Below are 17,213 nucleotides of genomic sequence, written 5' to 3' on the forward strand. Positions count from 1 at the left end.
CGCAACATCGAGGGCCAAAGGGCCTGTACTGCGCTGTATTCTTCTATGTTCTATGTTCTATCCCTGGACACTATGGGACAATTTCCCATGGCCAACCCACCCTAACCTACACATCCCTGAACACTCTGGGACAATTTCCCATGGCCAATCCACTCTAACCTGCACACCCCTGGGTACAATGGGACAATTCCCATGGCTAACCCACCCTAACCTACACATCCCTGAACACGATGGGACAATTTCCCACGGCCAATTCACCCTAACCTGCACATCCCTGGGCATTATGGGACAATTTCCCATGGCCAATTCACCTAACCTGCACATCTTTGGACTGTGGGAGGAAACCGGAGCACCCGGAGGAAACCCACGCAGACACGGGGAGAATGTACAAACTCCACACAGACAGTCGCCCGAGGGTGGGATCGAACCCGGGTCCCTGGCGCTGGGACGCAGCAGTGCTAACCACTAAGTCACCGTGTCACCCATCCTGACCCCCCACCCCCATCCCTGTTGATTAATCGATTGATTGGCTGTTGCCACACCGGGGTACGGTGCGTTATGGGTAAAGAGGTGGATCGTGCCTGACAGAGTGCGTCAGGGTAACAGTTTACGGAATAGAGTGTTACAAACATGGGGAAGGTGCAGAGAGAGAGAGAGAGAGGTGGGAATTAATGGTTCAGGGTCTGGGTCATCTGCCCCCACCCCCAAACTCCAGCCAAAACAAACCCGTCACAGAAAAGAGATCTCAGTCACATTCCAGGAATCAATCCGTACAGACCTCACTTGGATTACCTCCGGTTTAAGTTACAGGGTCTCAGTACGAACTGAAAGACTGTGCGGGCTATTTGAGATGTGGTCTCCCCTCTGTCCTCCATCACTGAAACGTACCATCTCCACCTGCTGCCATCTCCCGTTAGCCTCCACGGTTCCTTGCTGTCTCTGCACACAAACGCCCCAATCCCTCTGCCTCTCCGAATCCTGCGTCCATTCTCTGCTTTAACACAGACTCGCAGCACGGAAATAGACCCAACCCGTCCATGCTGACCCAGATATCCCAACCCAATCTAGTCCCACCTGCCTGCGCCCAGCCCATATCCCTCCAAACCCCTTCCTATTCATGTCCCCATCCAGATGCCTCTTAAATGTTGCAATTGTACCAGCCTCCACCACTTCCTCTGGCAGCTCATTCCATACACGTACCACCCTCTGGGTGAAAAAGTTGCCCCTTAGGTTTAGGGCGAGAGGGGAAAGGGACCTATGCCCCTCTAGTTCTGGACTCCCCCACCCCAGGGAAAAGACCTTGTCTATTTACCCTATCCATGCCCCTCATAATTTTATAAACCTCTATAAGGTCACCCCTCAGCCTCCGACACTCCAGGGAAAACAGCCCCAGCCTGTTCAGCCTCTCCCTGTAGCTCAGACCCTCCAACCCTGGCAACATCCTTGTAAATCTTTTCTGAACCCTTTCAAGTTTCACAACATCTTTCCGATAGGAAGGAGACCAGAATTGCACACAATATTCCAACAGTGGCCTAACCAATGTCCTGTACAGCCGCAACATGACCTCCCAACTCCTGTACTCAATACTCTGACCAATAAAGGAAAGCATACCAAACGCCGCCTTCACTATCCTATCTACCTGCGACTCCACTTTCAAGGAGCTATGAACCTGCACTCCAAGGTCTCTTTGTTCAGCAACACCCCCTAGGACCTTACCATTAAGTGTATAAGTCCTGCTAAGATTTGCTTTCCCAAAATGCAGCACCTCACATTTATCTGAATTAAACTCCATCTGCCACTTCTCAGCCCATTGGCCCATCTGGTCCAGATCCTGTTGTAATCTGAGGTAACCCTCTTCGCTGTCCACGACACCTCCAATTTTGGTGTCATCTGCAAACTTACTAACTGTACCTCTTATGCTCACATCCAAATCATTTCTGTAAATGACAAAAGGTAGAGGACCCAGCACCGATCCTTGTGGCACTCCACTGGTCACAGGCCTCCAGTCTTTCTACACCATCTCCAGTTTAATATAACCTGCTCTCTTTCCCCCCCGCCCCCCGTTTAGGGAAGATATTTGTTTCTTTTGGGGTTCTTTATTGTTTGTTTGTGTCTCGTCTTTTCTTTATGACCTGCTCTCTCGTCAGTTCCTGAATGTCCTGCTCTCGAAAACTACCTCCAAAGAAAAAGTAGGTTATCGCAGTGTACAGCAGGATCAGGATCAGTGAGAGAACTCCCAGCCTCTCCAGCCTTTCGTTATAACTCCAACCCTCCCATTCCCGGCAACATCCTGGGAAATCTCTCCGGAACCCTCTCCAGTTTAATAATATCCTTCCTATAACAGGGAGACCAGAACTGGACACAGTATTCCAGAAGGGGCCTCACCAATGTCCTGTACAACCCCAACATGACGTCCCTAACTCCGACACTCAAAGGGCTGAGCAATGAGGGGGAGTGTGTGAAACCCCTTCGTAACCCCCCTGTCTGTGTGTGACACAAACTCCAAAGGGATGATGTCCCTGAATCCCTGGGTCCCTCTGTCCCCCAGCACCACCCAGGGCCCCACCATTAACTGTATAAGCCCTGTCCCTGTGTGTTTTACCAAAATACAGCACCTCACATTTATCCAAATTAAACTCCATCTGCCCCTCCTCAGCCCAAGCTTCCCAAACTGGGATGATGTGAAATTTCTGCTCTTGCAGAGATAGGGAGGGGCTGGAGGGGGTTACAGAGATAGGGAGGGGGTGTAGGGGAGGGAGGGGGTACAGAGATAGGGAGGGGGTGTAGGGGCTGGAGGGGGTTACAGAGATAGGGAGGAGGTGTAGAGGAGGGAGGGGGTTACAGAGATAGGGAGGGGGTGTAGGGGAGGGAGGGGGTACAGAGATAGGGAGGGGGTGTAGGGGCTGGAGGGGGTTACAGAGATAGGGAGGAGGTGTAGAGGAGGGAGGGGGATACAGAGATAGGGAAGGGGCGTAGGGGCTGGAGGGGGTTACAGAGATAGGGAAGGGGTGTAGGGGCTGGAGGGGGTTACAGAGAAAGGGAGGGGATGGACCGGGTGACTGGTAAATGGGAATGGACTGTAAGGGAGTCTTTGGAATATCTTCCTGCAGAGGGCTGTCGGGGCTGGAGATTCAAGGCCGAGATTTTAATTCCAGGTTGGGGAGGTCAGGCGGTGAGGTCGATCAGATCAGACAGGATCTGAGTGGTTACTCGGACTGGATGGGCCAAATGGACTCCAATTGGCGCCAAGACTAACTCTGAACTCTCCTCCTGCAGCTGGGCCGAAAGCCGGGCCCGGGAAGGCCTCAGGCCTATGGTCCCCGCTTGGCAGGCTGGTAGCTGTTACCACGGCGATGGTCTTCCTCCTCGGAACAGCTGCTGTTACCGTGTGGGCTGTGGGTGAGTGACGAGGGCCTCGGCTGGAGGGGGTTACAGAGATAGGGAGGGGGTGTAGGGGCTGGAGGGGGTGACAGAGATAGGGAGGGAGTGTAGGGGCTAGAGGGGGTTACAGAGATAGGGTGGGGGTGTAGGGGCTGCAGGGGGGTTACAGAGATAGGGAGGGGGTGTAGGGGCTGGAGGGGGTGTAGGGGCTGGAGGGGGTGACAGAGATGGGGAGGGGGTGTAGGGGCTGGAGGGGGGGGTTACAGAGATAGGGAGGGGTGTAGCTGCTGCGGGGGGGGTTACAGAGATAGGGAGGGGGTGTAGGGGCTGGAGGGGGTTACAGAGGTAGGGAGGGGGTGTAGGGGCTGGAGGACATTACAGAGATAGGGAGGGGGTGTAGGGGCTGGGGGGGGTTACAGAGATAGGGAGGGGGTGTAGGGGCTGGAGGACATTACAGAGATAGGGTGGGGGTGTAGGGGCTGCAGGGGGGGTTACAGAGATAGGGAGGGGGTGTAGGGGCTGGAGGGGGTTACAGAGATAGGGAGAGGGTGTAGGGGCTGGAGGACATTACAGAGATAGGGAGGGGGTGTAGGGGCTGGGGGGGGGGTTACAGAGATGAGGGGGATGGGATGGACTGGGTGAGTGGTGAACGGGAATGGACTGTAAATTTGGGCATGGGGAAGAGGAGTGAGTGGAGTTGGTCCTGACATGGAAGTAATGGAATAATGTCTGATCTTGATCTGTTTCAGTGACTTACGTGAAGAAAGCAGAATTCGACCTCTACAATGGTAAGCTCAAGAGAGCGAGGTTGGATCACCTCAGTCAGACCCACACTGGGAGCGCCGTGCATAGTACCAGTCTCCCTATCCCTCAGTTAGATCCACACTCGGAGCACTGTGCGCAGTTCCTGTCTCCCTATCCCTCAGGAGAATCGACGTTTCAGGCATAAGCCCTTCTTCAGGAAGGGCTTATGCCTCCTGAAGTAGGGCTTATGCCTGAAACGTCGATTCTCCTGTTCCTTGGATGCTGCCTGACCTGCTGCGCTTTTCCAGCAACACATTTTCAGCTCTGATCTCCAGCATCTGCAGACCTCACTTTCCCCGTATCCCTCAGTCAGACCCACACTCGGAGCACCGTGCACAGTTCCTGTCTCCGTATCCCTCAGTCAGACCCACACTCGGAGCACCGTGCACAGTTCCAGTCTCTGTATCCCTCAGTCAGACCCACACTCGGAGCACCGTGCACAGTTCCTGTCTCCGTATCCCTCAGTCAGACCCACACTCGGAGCACCGTGCACAGTTCCAGTCTCCGTATCCCTCAGTTAGACCCACACTCGGAGCACCGTGCACAGTTCCAGTCTCCGTATCCCTCAGTCAGAACCACACTCGGAGCACCGTGCACAGTTCCAGTCTCCGTATCCCTCAGTCAGACCCACACTCGGAGCACCGTGCACAGTTCCAGTCTCCGTATCCCTCAGTTAGACCCACACTCGGAGCACCGTGCACAGTTCCAGTCTCCGTATCCCTCAGTCAGAACCACACTCGGAGCACCGTGCACAGTTCCAGTCTCTGTATCCCTCAGTTAGACCCACACTCGGAGCACCGTGCACAGTTCCAGTCTCCGTATCCCTCAGTCAGACCCACACTCGGAGCACCGTGCACAGTTCCAGTCTCTGTATCCCTCAGTCAGACCCACACTCGGAGCACCGTGCACAGTTCCTGTCTCCGTATCCCTCAGTCAGACCCACACTCGGAGCACCGTGCACAGTTCCAGTCTCCGTATCCCTCAGTCAGACCCACACTCGGAGCACCGTGCACAGTTCCAGTCTCCGTATCCCTCAGTCAGAACCACACTCGGAGCACCGTGCACAGTTCCAGTCTCTGTATCCCTCAGTTAGACCCACACTCGGAGCACCGTGCACAGTTCCAGTCTCCGTATCCCTCAGTCAGACCCACACTCGGAGCACCGTGCACAGTTCCAGTCTCCGTATCCCTCAGTCAGACCCACACTCGGAGCACCGTGCACAGTTCCAGTCTCCGTATCCCTCAGTCAGAACCACACTCGGAGCACCGTGCACAGTTCCAGTCTCCGTATCCCTCAGTTAGACCCACACTCGGAGCACCGTGCACAGTTCCAGTCTCCGTATCCCTCAGTTAGATCCTGCTGCAGTGTTCTCGGTGAATTGTCGATGTAATGAATGGTGTGGGGGATTTGGATAAACCCAGGAGGGAGAGTGTGATGGGGAGGAGAGGGGAGGTGATAATGGTGGGGAGGGGGGGTGAAGGCTGGTATTGTGCAGCGTGAAGTGAAGTGCCTCATTACCAGCTCCTGTGTCTCACAGTCTCTCGTTTTGGCTTTAAGTTCAGGTCAATGCAGACTCCCATTTGTCAGTGTATGACCCTGAGGCAGATGTGTGGAGGGTCGTATGTTCCTCGCAGGTCAATGACGATGTCGCACACCTCGCTTGTCAGCAGATGGGCTTCATCAGGTGAGTCTGATCACTGAAGATTGGCAGACCATCCATCCCCACCCCCACATTCACCCCCAACAAATGCCATCCATGACCCCCTCCAGCCCCTACACCCCCTCCCTATCTCTGTAACCGCCTCCAGCCCCTACACACCCCTCCCTATCTCTGTACCCCCTCCAGCCCCTACACCCCCTCCCTATCTCTGTACCCCCTCCAGCCCCTACACCCCCTCCCTATCTCTGTAACCCCCTCCAGCCCCTACACCCCCTCCCTATCTCTGTAACCCCCTCCAGCCCCTACACCCCCTCCCTATCTCTGTAACTCCCTCCAGCCCCTACACACCCCTCCCTATCTCTGTAACCCCCTCCAGCCCCTACACCCCCTCCCTATCTCTGTAACCCCCTCCTGCCCCTACACCCCCTCCCTATCTCTGTACCCCCTCCAGCCCCTACACCCCCTCCCTATCTCTGTAACCGCCTCCAGCCCCTACACCCCCCTCCTCCCTATCTCTGTCACCCTCAGCTTGCTCCTTTTAAAGACTGACCTGTCACCTCTCCCTGTTATCACTGTCCTGGCCTGGTGTTAGGTTTTGAGATAATTTGCTGTTGTCCATTTGCATCGTTAAGAATAACAGTTTCCAATGTGAGACCAGAGTTCCCCTCACTGTTCAAGTCCTGGGAACGTCCTGGGGGTTATCATTGACCAGTAACTCATCTAAACCCACCACATCAACCCAAAGGCTCCAAGAGCAGGTCAGAGGCTGGGAATCCTGCAGCGAGTAACTCCCCTCCTGACTCCCCCCAAAGCCTGTCCCACTATCGACAAGGCCCAAGGCAGGAGGGTGAGGGAATACTCCCCACTTGCCCCTGGGTGGGGGCAGCTCCAACAACACTCGAGAAGCTCGATACCATCCAGCGACAAAGCAGCCCCCACACCCACAAACATCCCCTCCCTCCCTCCCTCCCTCCCCCCACCGACGCTCAGTAACAGCAGTGTGTACCATCCCCTCCCTCCCCCCCACCGACGCTCAGTAACAGCAGTGTGTACATTCCCCCCCACCCCGACCGACGCTCAGTAACAGCAGTGTGTACCATCCCCTCCCTCCCCCCCACCGACGCTCAGTAACAGCAGTGTGTACATTCCCCCCCACCCCGACCGACGCTCAGTAACAGCAGTGTGTACCATCCCCTCCCCCCCCCCACCGACCCTCAGTAACAGCAGTGTGTACCATCCCCTCCCTCCCCCCACCGATGCTCAGTAACAGCAGTGTGTACCATCCCCTCCCCCCCCCCACCGACCCTCAGTAACAGCAGTGTGTACCATCCCCTCCCCCCCCCCCACCGACCCTCAGTAACAGCAGTGTGTACCATCCCCTCCCTCCCCCCACCGATGCTCAGTAACAGCAGTGTGTACCATCCCCTCCCTCCCCCCCACCGACGCTCAGTAACAGCAGTGTGTACCATCCCCTCCCTCCCCCCCCCCCACCGACCCTCAGTAACAGCAGTGTGTACCATCCCCTCCCTCCTCCACCGACCCTCAGTAACAGCAGTGTGTACCATCCCCCCCCCCCCACCGACCCTCAGTAACAGCAGTGTGTACCATCACCTCCCCCCCACCGACGCTCAGTAACAGCAGTGTGTACCATCCCCTCCCCCCCCCCACCGACCCTCAGTAACAGCAGTGTGTACCATCCCCTCCCTCCCCCCACCGACCCTCAGTAACAGCAGTGTGTACCATCCCCTCCCTCCTCCACCGACCCTCAGTAACAGCAGTGTGTACCATCCCCTCCCTCCCTCCCCCACCCACCCTCAGTAACAGCAGTGTGTACCATCCCCTCCCTCCCCCCACCGACCCTCAGTAACAGCAGTGTGTACCATCCCCTCCCCCCCCCCCACCGACCCTCAGTAACAGCAGTGTGTACCATCCCCTCCCTCCCCCCACCGACCCTCAGTAACAGCAGTGTGTACCATCCCCTCCCTCCCCCCACCGACCCTCAGTAACAGCAGTGTGTACCATCCCCTCCCTCCTCCACCGACCCTCAGTAACAGCAGTGTGTACCATCCCCTCCCTCCCTCCCCCACCCACCCTCAGTAACAGCAGTGTGTACCATCCCCTCCCTCCCCCCACCGACCCTCAGTAACAGCAGTGTGTACCATCCCCTCCCTCCCCCCACCGACCCTCAGTAACAGCAGTGTGTACCATCCCCTCCCCCCCCCCCCCCACCGACCCTCAGTAACAGCAGTGTGTACCATCCCCTCCCCCCCCCACCGACCCTCAGTAACAGCAGTGTGTACCATCCCCTCCCCCCCCCCCACCGACCCTCAGTAACAGCAGTGTGTACCATCCCCTCCCCCCCCCACACCGACCCTCAGTAACAGCAGTGTGTACCATCCCCTCCCTCCCCCCACCGACCCTCAGTAACAGCAGTGTGTACCATCCCCTCCCTCCCCCCCACCGACCCTCAGTAACAGCAGTGTGTACCATCCCCTCCCTCCCCCCACCGACCCTCAGTAACAGCAGTGTGTACCATCCCCTCCCTCCCCCCACCGACCCTCAGTAACAGCAGTGTGTACCATCCCCTCCCTCCCCCCACCGACCCTCAGTAACAGCAGTGTGTACCATCCCCTCTCCGCCCCCCCCCACCGACGCTCAGTAACAGCAGTGTGTACCATCCCCTCCCTCCCCCCACCGACCCTCAGTAACAGCATTGTGTACCAACCCCTCCCTCCCGTCCCCCACCGACCCTCAGTAACAGCAGTGTGTACCATCCCCACCCCCCCCCACCGACGCTCAGTAACAGCAGTGTGTACCAACCCCTCCCTCCCCCCACCGACGCTCAGTAACAGCAGTGTGTACCATCCCCTCCCTCCCCCCACCGACGCTCAGTAACAGCAGTGTGTACCATCCCCTCCTTCCCTCCCCCCACCGAAGCTCCCTCCACCACCACCCTCTGTCTTCCACTTGTTGAGCCAGTTCTGTATCCAAATGGGGATTGGGTGCTGGCAGGTGGGGCTAGATTGGGTCGGGATATCTGGTCGGTATGGATGAGTGGGCAGATGGCTCTATGGCTAGTTCTCAACTTCCCAGTCCCTGAGAAAGCACAGGGCTCTGACCTCAATCCCGCAGTGCTTTGATGTGGGCTGGTCATGGACACATCAACTCCAGTCTCCCAGCCTTGCTCACTCCCCTGCGGGTTGCCCACTCTGTCCACAGTGGACACCATATCCCCAGGACATCTGGACAACAAGGTCACCTACATCAGACTCCTGCTCCTGGACTACAGCTCCACCTTCAACACCATTCAGCTCCCCCCCCCTCCCCTGGCTGATCCCAAAACTCTGACTCTCTGCTCTGTCCCCTACAGCTAGATCCTCAGCTTCCTGACTCACATCCGCAGTCCATGAGGATAGGGAACTGCATCTCATCCACAATAAACTGAACACAGCAGCGACACTGCCCACCCTCCAAGGATCTGCCCCCAGCCCCCTACTGCACTCCCTGTACACCCAGAACTCTGTTGCTAAATTCCAAACAAATGAGATCTCCAAGCTCAGCCGTGGTGGTAGCGGATATTGGACACCACCGAGTCAGAATACCAAAGGGAGACCAACAGCACGTGGTGCACTGAGAACATAGAACAATACAGCGCAGAACAGGCCGTTCGGCCCTCGATGTTGTGCCGACCTGGGAACTATTCTCAGCCCATCCCCCTACACTATTCCATCATCATCCATGTGCTTATCTAAGGATTGTTTAAATCTCCCTAATGTGGCTGGGTTAGCTACATTAGCAGGTAGGGCATTCCACGCCCTTCCCACTCTCTGAGTAAAGAACCTGCCTCTGACATCTGTCTTAAATCTATCACCCCTCAATTTGCAGCTACGTCCCCTCGTACAAGCTGACGTCATCATCCCAGGACAAAGTCTTTCACTGTCTACCCTATCTAATCCTCTGATCATCTTGTACGTCTCTATCAATTCCCCCCCTTAGCCGCTGCCTTTCCAACGAGAACAGACCCAAGTCTCTCAGCCTTTCCTCATAAGACCTTCCCTCCAGACCAGGCAAGATCCTGGTAAATCTCCTCTGCACCTTTTCCAATGCTTCCACATCCTTCCCGAAATATGGGGACCAGAACTGCACGCAATATTCCAAGTGTGGCCGCACCAGCGTTTTGTATAGTTGCAGCATGATACTGTGGCTCCGGAACTCAATCCCTCTCCCAATGAAACCTAACCCACCGTGTGCCTTCTTAACAGCACTATCCACCTGGGGAGCAACTTTCAGGGATCTATGTACATGGACTCCAAGATCCCTCTGCACACCCACACGACCAAGAATCTTTCCATTGACCCAGTACTCTGCCTTCCTGTTATTCTTCCCAAAGTGCATCACCTCGCATTTAGCTGCGTAGAGCTCCATTTGCCACATCTCCGCCCAACGTCGGCAAAACTGAAGAACTGCTCGTTGACTTCAGAAAGGGAGGAGGAAAGGAGAACTCCTTCCCTGTCTACATCGAGGTGGAGAGGTTGGACAGGGTCACGTTCCTCAGAGTGACGATAACCGTAAATCTGGCCTGGTCTTCCCCCATTGATGCAACGGTCAAGGAGGCAGCTCACCCCCACCTTCTCAAGGGGGGGGGGCAACTAGGGATGAGGCGATAAATACTGGGCGCAGGCAGTGATACCGCTGTTTGTGAATTGATGATATGGATATTTTTCTGTTCTCAGGATGATCAGCTCCATGGAGACACGCATCAGAAAGCCTGGGTCAAATGGATCTGTTCAGTTTTACTGTGTAGATCCCTTGCTGCTTCCAACTGCTCAAACGCTTCAGGAGATTCTGCAGCCCTGGTGAGGCTAAAGGTTTAAACAGGTCTACCACTGTTTAATACAGGGGTACAGTACTGGTGGGGACAGGTCTGTCACTGTGTAACACTGGGGTACAGTAATGGTGGGGACAGGTCTGTCACTGTATAACACTGGGGTACAGTACTGGTGGGGACAGGTCTGTCACTGTATAACACTGGGGTACAGTAATGGTGGGGACAGGTCTGTCACTGTATAACACTGGGGTACAGTACTGGTGGGGACGGGTCTGTCACTGTATAACACTGGGGTACAGTACTGGTGGGGACAGGTCTGTCACTGTATAACACTGGGGTACAGTACTGGTGGGGACAGGTCTGTCACTGTATAACACTGGGGTACAGTACTGGTGGGGACAGGTCTGTCCCTGTATAACACTGGGGTACAGTACTGGTGGGGACAGGTCTGTCACTGTATAACACTGGGGTACAGTACTGGTGGGGACAGGTCTGTCACTGTATAACACTGGGGTACAGTACTGGTGGGGACAGGTCTGTCACTGTATAACACTGGGGTACAGTACTGGTGGGGACAGGTCTGTCCCTGTATAACACTGGGGTACAGTACTGGTGGGGACAGGTCTGTCACTGTATAACACTGGGGTACAGTACTGGTGGGGACAGGTCTGTCACTGTATAACACTGGGGTACAGTACTGGTGAGGACAGGTCTGTCCCTGTATAACACTGGGGTACAGTACCGGTGGGGACAGTGTCTGACCTTGTATAACACTGCGGTACAGTACTGGTGGGGACCGGTCTGTCACTGTATAACACTGGGGTACAGTACTGGTGGGGACAGGTCTGTCACTGTATAACACTGGGGTACAGTACTGGTGGGGACAGGTCTGTCACTGTATAACACTGGGGTACAGTACTGGTGGGGACAGGTCTGTCACTGTATAACACTGGGGTACAGTACTGGTGGGGACAGGTCTGTCACTGTATAACACTGTGGTACAGTACTGGTGGGGACCGGTCTGTCACTGTATAACACTGGGGTACAGTACTGGTGGGGACAGGTCTGTCACTGTATAACACTGGGGTACAGTACTGGTGGGGACAGGTCTGTCACTGTATAACACTGGGGTACAGTACTGGTGGGGACAGGTCTGTCACTGTATAACACTGGGGTACAGTACTGGTGGGGACAGGTCTGTCACTGTATAACACTGGGGTACAGTAATGGTGGGGACAGGTCTGTCACTGTATAACACTGGGGTACAGTACTGGTGGGGACAGGTCTGTCACTGTGTAACACTGGGGTACAGTAATGGTGGGGACAGGTCGGTCACTGTATAGCAATGGGGTACAGTACTGGTGGGGACAGGTCTGTCACTGTATAACACTGGGGTACAGTACTGGTGGGGACAGGTCTGTCACTGTATAACACTGGGGTACAGTAATGGTGGGGACAGGTCGGTCACTGTATGGCACTGGGGTACAGTACTGGTTGGGACAGGTCTGTCCCTGTATAACACTGGGGTACAGTACTGGTGGGGACAGGTCTGTCACTGTATAGCACTGGGGTACAGTACTGGTGGGGACAGGTCGGTCACTGTATAGCACTGGGGTACAGTACTGGTGGGGACAGGTCTGTCACTGTATAACACTGGGGTACAGTACTGGTGGGGACAGGTCTGTCACTGTATAACACTGGGGTACAGTACTGGTGGGGACAGGTCTGTCACTGTATAACACTGGGGTACAGTAATGGTGGGGACAGGTCTGTCCCTGTATAACACTGGGGTACAGTAATGGTGGGGACAGGTCTGTCCCTGTATAACACTGGGGTACAGTACTGGTGGGGACAGGTCTGTCACTGTATAACACTGGGGTACATTACTGGTGGGGACAGGTCTGTCCCTGTATAACACTGGGGTACAGTACTGGTGGGGACAGGTCTGTCACTGTATAACACTGGGGTACAGTACTGGTGGGGACAGGTCTGTCACTGTATAACACTGGGGTACAGTACTGGTGAGGACAGGTCTGTCAGTGTATAACACTGGGGTACAGTACTGGTGGGGACAGGTCTGTCACTGTATAACACTGGGGTACAGTACTGGTGAGGACAGGTCTGTCAGTGTATAACACTGGGGTACAGTAATGGTGGGGACAGGTCTGTCACTGTATAACACTGGGGTACAGTACTGGTGGGGACAGGTCTGTCCCTGTATAACACTGGGGTACAGTAATGGTGGAGACAGGTCTGTCCCTGTATAACACTGGGGTACAGTACTGGTGGGGACAGGTCTGTCACTGTATAACACTGGGGTACAGTACTGGTGGGGACAGGTCTGTCACTGTATAACACTGGGGTACAGTACTGGTGGGGACAGGTCTGTCACTGTATAACACTGGGGTACAGTAATGGTGGGGACAGGTCTGTCCCTGTATAACACTGGGGGACAGTACTGGTGGGGACAGGTCTGTCACTGTATAACACTGGGGTACAGTACTGGTGGGGACAGGTCTGTCACTGTATAACACTGGGGTACAGTACTGGTGGGGACAGGTCTGTCACTGTATAACACTGGGGTACAGTAATGGTGGGGACAGGTCTGCCCCTGTATAACACTGGGGTACAGTAATGGTGGGGACAGGTCTGTCCCTGTATAACACTGGGGTACAGTACTGGTGGGGACAGGTCTGTCACTGTATAACACTGGGGTACAGTACTGGTGGGGACAGGTCTGTCACTGTATAACACTGGGGTACAGTACTGGTGGGGACAGGTCGGTCACTGTATAGCACTGGGGTACAGTACTGGTGGGGACAGGTCTGTCACTGTATAACACTGGGGTACAGTACTGGTGGGGACAGGTCTGTCCCTGTATAACACTGGGGTACAGTACTGGTGGGGACAGGTCTGTCACTGTATAACACTGGGGTACAGTACTGGTGGGGACAGGTCTGTCCGTGTATAACACTGGGGTACAGTACTGGTGGGGACAGGTCTGTCACTGTGTAACACTGGGGTACAGTACTGGTGGGGACAGGTCTGTCCCTGTATAACACTGGGGTACAGTACTGGTGGGGACAGGTCTGTCCCTGTATAACACTGGGGTACAGTACTGGTGGGGACAGGTCTGTCCCTGTATAACACTGGGGTACAGTACTGGTGGGGACCGGTCTGTCACTGTATAACACTGGGGTACAGTACTGGTGGGGACAGGTCTGTCACTGTATAACACTGGGGTACAGTACTGGTGGGGACAGGTCTGTCCTTGTATAACACTGGGGTACAGTACTGGTTGGGGACAGGACTGACCCTGTATAACACTGGGGTACAATACTGGTGGGGGGCAGGTCTGTCCCTGTATAACACTGGGGTACAGTACTGGTGGGGGACAGGTCTGTCCCTGTATCACACTGGGGTACAGTACTGGTGGGCACAGGTCTGACCCTGTATAACACTGGGGTACAGTACCGGTGGGGACAGGTCTGACCCTGTATTACACTGGGGTACAGTACCGGTGGGGACAGGTCTGACCCTGTATAACACTGGGGTACAGTACCGGTGGGGACAGGTCTGTCCCTGTATAACACTGGGGTACAGTACTGGTGGGGACAGGTCTGTCCCTGTATAACACTGGGGTACAGTACCGGTGGGGACAGGTCTGTCCCTGTATAACACTGGGGTACAGTACCGGTGGGGACAGGTCTGTCCCTGTATAACACTGGGATACAGTACCGGTGGGGACAGGTCTGTCACTGTATAACACTGGGGTACAGTACTGGTGGGGACAGGTCTGTCACTGTATAACACTGGGATACAGTACTGGTGAGGACAGGTCTGTCACTGTATAACACTGGGGTACAGTACTGGTGGGGACAGTCTGTCCCTGTATAACACTGGGGTACAGTACTGGTGGGGACAGGTCTGTCCCTGTGTAACACTGGGGTACAGTACTGGTTGGGACAGGTCTGTCACTGTATAACACTGGGGTACAGTACTGGTGGGGACAGGTCTGTCACTGTATAACACTGGGGTACAGTACTGGTGGGGGACAGGTCTGTCCCTGTATAACACTGGGGTACAGTACTGGTGTGGACGGGTCTGTCCCTGTATAACACTGGGGTACAGTACTGGTGGGGGACAGGTCTGTCCCTGTATAACACTGGGGTACAGTACTGGTGGGGACGGGTCTGTCCCTGTATAACACTGGGGTACAGTACCGGTGGGGACAGGTCTGTCCCTGTATAACACTGGTGTACAGTACTGGTGGGGACAGGTCTGTCACTGTATAACACTGGGGTACAGTACTGGTGGGGGACCGGTCTGTCCCTGTATAACACTGGGGTACAGTACTGGTGGGGACAGGTCTGTCCCTGTATAACACTGGGGTACAGTACTGGTGGGGACGGGTCTGTCACTGTATAACACTGGGGTACAGTACTGGTGGAGACAGGTCTGTCCCTGTATAACACTGGGGTACAGTATTGGTGGGGACAGGTCTGTCCCTGTATAACTCTGAATGAATTGGTGAAGTGCAGTAAAGTTGTGCCCGTGCGATAAGTGTATTTGCCGGTAGTTTTACATTGTCTCTGTTGCTGTTAGGTTGTAAATGATGAACTGATTCACTGTCTGTTTGACCTACAGTGAGTGTAAGAGATACCTTATCCTCACAGTGCAGTGTCAGGGTGAGTACTTATCCATTTCCACACGTCTCCCATCAGTTTGTGAAACATACACGGTTTAAATTGGTTTAATTTGTTGTTGGTTTTGGGTCCAGTGCAATTATCCCTGAATAATGGCTGTGTGTGTCTCTGTGTGTGTGTCTCTGTGTGTGTGTCTCTGTCTGTGTATGTGTGTGTGTGTCTCCCTCACCAGACTGTGGCAGGCGTAAGTTCCTGGGTGATCGTATTGTGGGTGGGCAGCACGCTATCCTGGGCAAGTGGCCATGGCAAGTGAGCCTGCGGTTCGAAGGCAGCCCGATGTGTGGAGGATCCATCATCACCGAGGATTGGGTGGTCACAGCAGCTCACTGCTTCCCAGAGTAAGTCTCAGCTCTGTCACCCTGCTGGGGGGGGGGGGGGGGGGGGGTTCTGAGGGAGGAGTGGGACCGCGCAACGGGATTTCAGCGCTAGGGAGTGGGCACTGTCGGAGGGTCAGTGCTGAGGGAGTGGGCACTGTCGGAGGGTCAGTGCTGAGGGAGTGGGCACTGTCGGAGGGTCAGTGCTGAGGGAGTGGGCACTGTCGGAGGGTCAGTGCTGAGGGAGTGGGCACTGTCGGAGGGTCAGTGCTGAGGGAGTGGGCACTGTCGGAGGGTCAGTGCTGAGGGAGTGCCGCACTGTCGGAGGGTCAGTGCTGAGGGAGTGGGCACTGTCGGAGGGTCAGTGCTGAGGGAGTGGGCACTGTCGGAGGGTCAGTGCTGAGGGAGTGGGCACTGTCGGAGGGTCAGTGCTGAGGGAGTGCCGCACTGTCGGAGGGTCAGTGCTGAGGGAGTGGGCACTGTCGGAGGGTCAGTGCTGAGGGAGTGCCGCACTGTCGAAGGGTCAGTGCTGAGGGAGTGCCGCACTGTCGGAGGGTCAGTGCTGAGGGAGTGGGCACTGTCGGAGGGTCAGTGCTGAGGGAGTGCCGCACTGTCGAAGGGTCAGTGCTGAGGCAGTGCCGCACTGTCGGAGGGTCAGTGCTGAGGGAGTGCCGCATTGTCGGAGGGTCAGTGCTGAGGGAGTGGGCACTGTCGGACGGTCAGTGATGAGGGAGTGGGCACTGTCGGACGGTCAGTGTTGAGGGAGTGCTGCACTGTCGGAGGGTCAGTGCTGAGGGTGTGGGCACTGTCGGAGGGTCAGTGCTGAGGGAGCGCCGCACTGTCAGAGGGTCAGTGCTGAGGGTGTGGGCACTGTCGGAGGGTCAGTGCTGAGGGAGCGCCGCACTGTCGGAGGGTCAGTGCTGAGGTCTGTCTCCAGCCCCTCCCTGTCTCTGTGTGAGTGTGGATATACAGCGTATCATCTGCCATCATTTCCGCCACCTCCAAACGGACCCCACCACAGGGATATATTTCCCTCCCCTCCCCTATCAGCGTTCCGAAAAGACCACTCCCTTCGTGACCCCCTCGTCAGGTCCACACCCCCCACCAACCCAACCTCCACTCCCGGCACCTTCCCCTGCAACCGCAAGAAATGCAAAACTTGCGCCCACACCTCCCCCCTCACTTCCCTCCAAGGCCCCAAGGGACACTTCCATATCCACCACAAATTCACCTGCACCTTCACACACATCATTTACTGCATCCACTGCACCCGATGTGGTCTCCTCTACATTGGGGAGACAGGCCGCCTACTTGTGGAATGTTTCAGAGAACACCTCTGGGACACCCGGACCAACCAACCCAACCACCCCGTGGCTCAACACTTCAACTCCCCCTCCCACTCCACCAAGGACATGCAGGTCTTTGGCCTCCTCCATCGCCAGACCATAGCAACACGATGGTTGGAGGAAGAGCGCCTCATCTTCCGCCTAGGAACCCTCCAACCACAAGGGGTGAACTCA

At 55.6% G+C, this 17,213-nt stretch overlaps 1 protein-coding gene across 4 annotated transcripts in view; it reads left to right on the plus strand.

Annotated features, from left to right (window-relative positions):
• Nucleotides 1–17,213, plus strand: part of hpn (hepsin) — a 47,320-nt gene that overhangs the window by 11,764 nt on the left and 18,343 nt on the right. For 3 of the 4 annotated variants that reach the window (XM_087980768.1, XM_087980767.1, XM_087980770.1), the window contains exons 3-8: nucleotides 3,277–3,399; nucleotides 4,131–4,169; nucleotides 5,743–5,869; nucleotides 10,579–10,701; nucleotides 15,321–15,361; nucleotides 15,552–15,717. In XM_087980768.1, the coding sequence (XP_087836894.1) occupies nucleotides 3,277–3,399; nucleotides 4,131–4,169; nucleotides 5,743–5,869; nucleotides 10,579–10,701; nucleotides 15,321–15,361; nucleotides 15,552–15,717 (619 nt within the window). The remainder of the gene's footprint in view (nucleotides 1–3,276; nucleotides 3,400–4,130; nucleotides 4,170–5,742; nucleotides 5,870–10,578; nucleotides 10,702–15,320; nucleotides 15,362–15,551; nucleotides 15,718–17,213) is intronic. The other variant, XM_087980769.1, reaches the window with a different exon arrangement.

This window comes from Chiloscyllium plagiosum, unplaced genomic scaffold (assembly GCF_037043375.1).
Source record: "Chiloscyllium plagiosum isolate Xiang-an unplaced genomic scaffold, Cpla_swu_hap1 HiC_scaffold_38, whole genome shotgun sequence".
In the NCBI taxonomy this organism is placed as follows: domain Eukaryota; kingdom Metazoa; phylum Chordata; class Chondrichthyes; order Orectolobiformes; family Hemiscylliidae; genus Chiloscyllium; species Chiloscyllium plagiosum.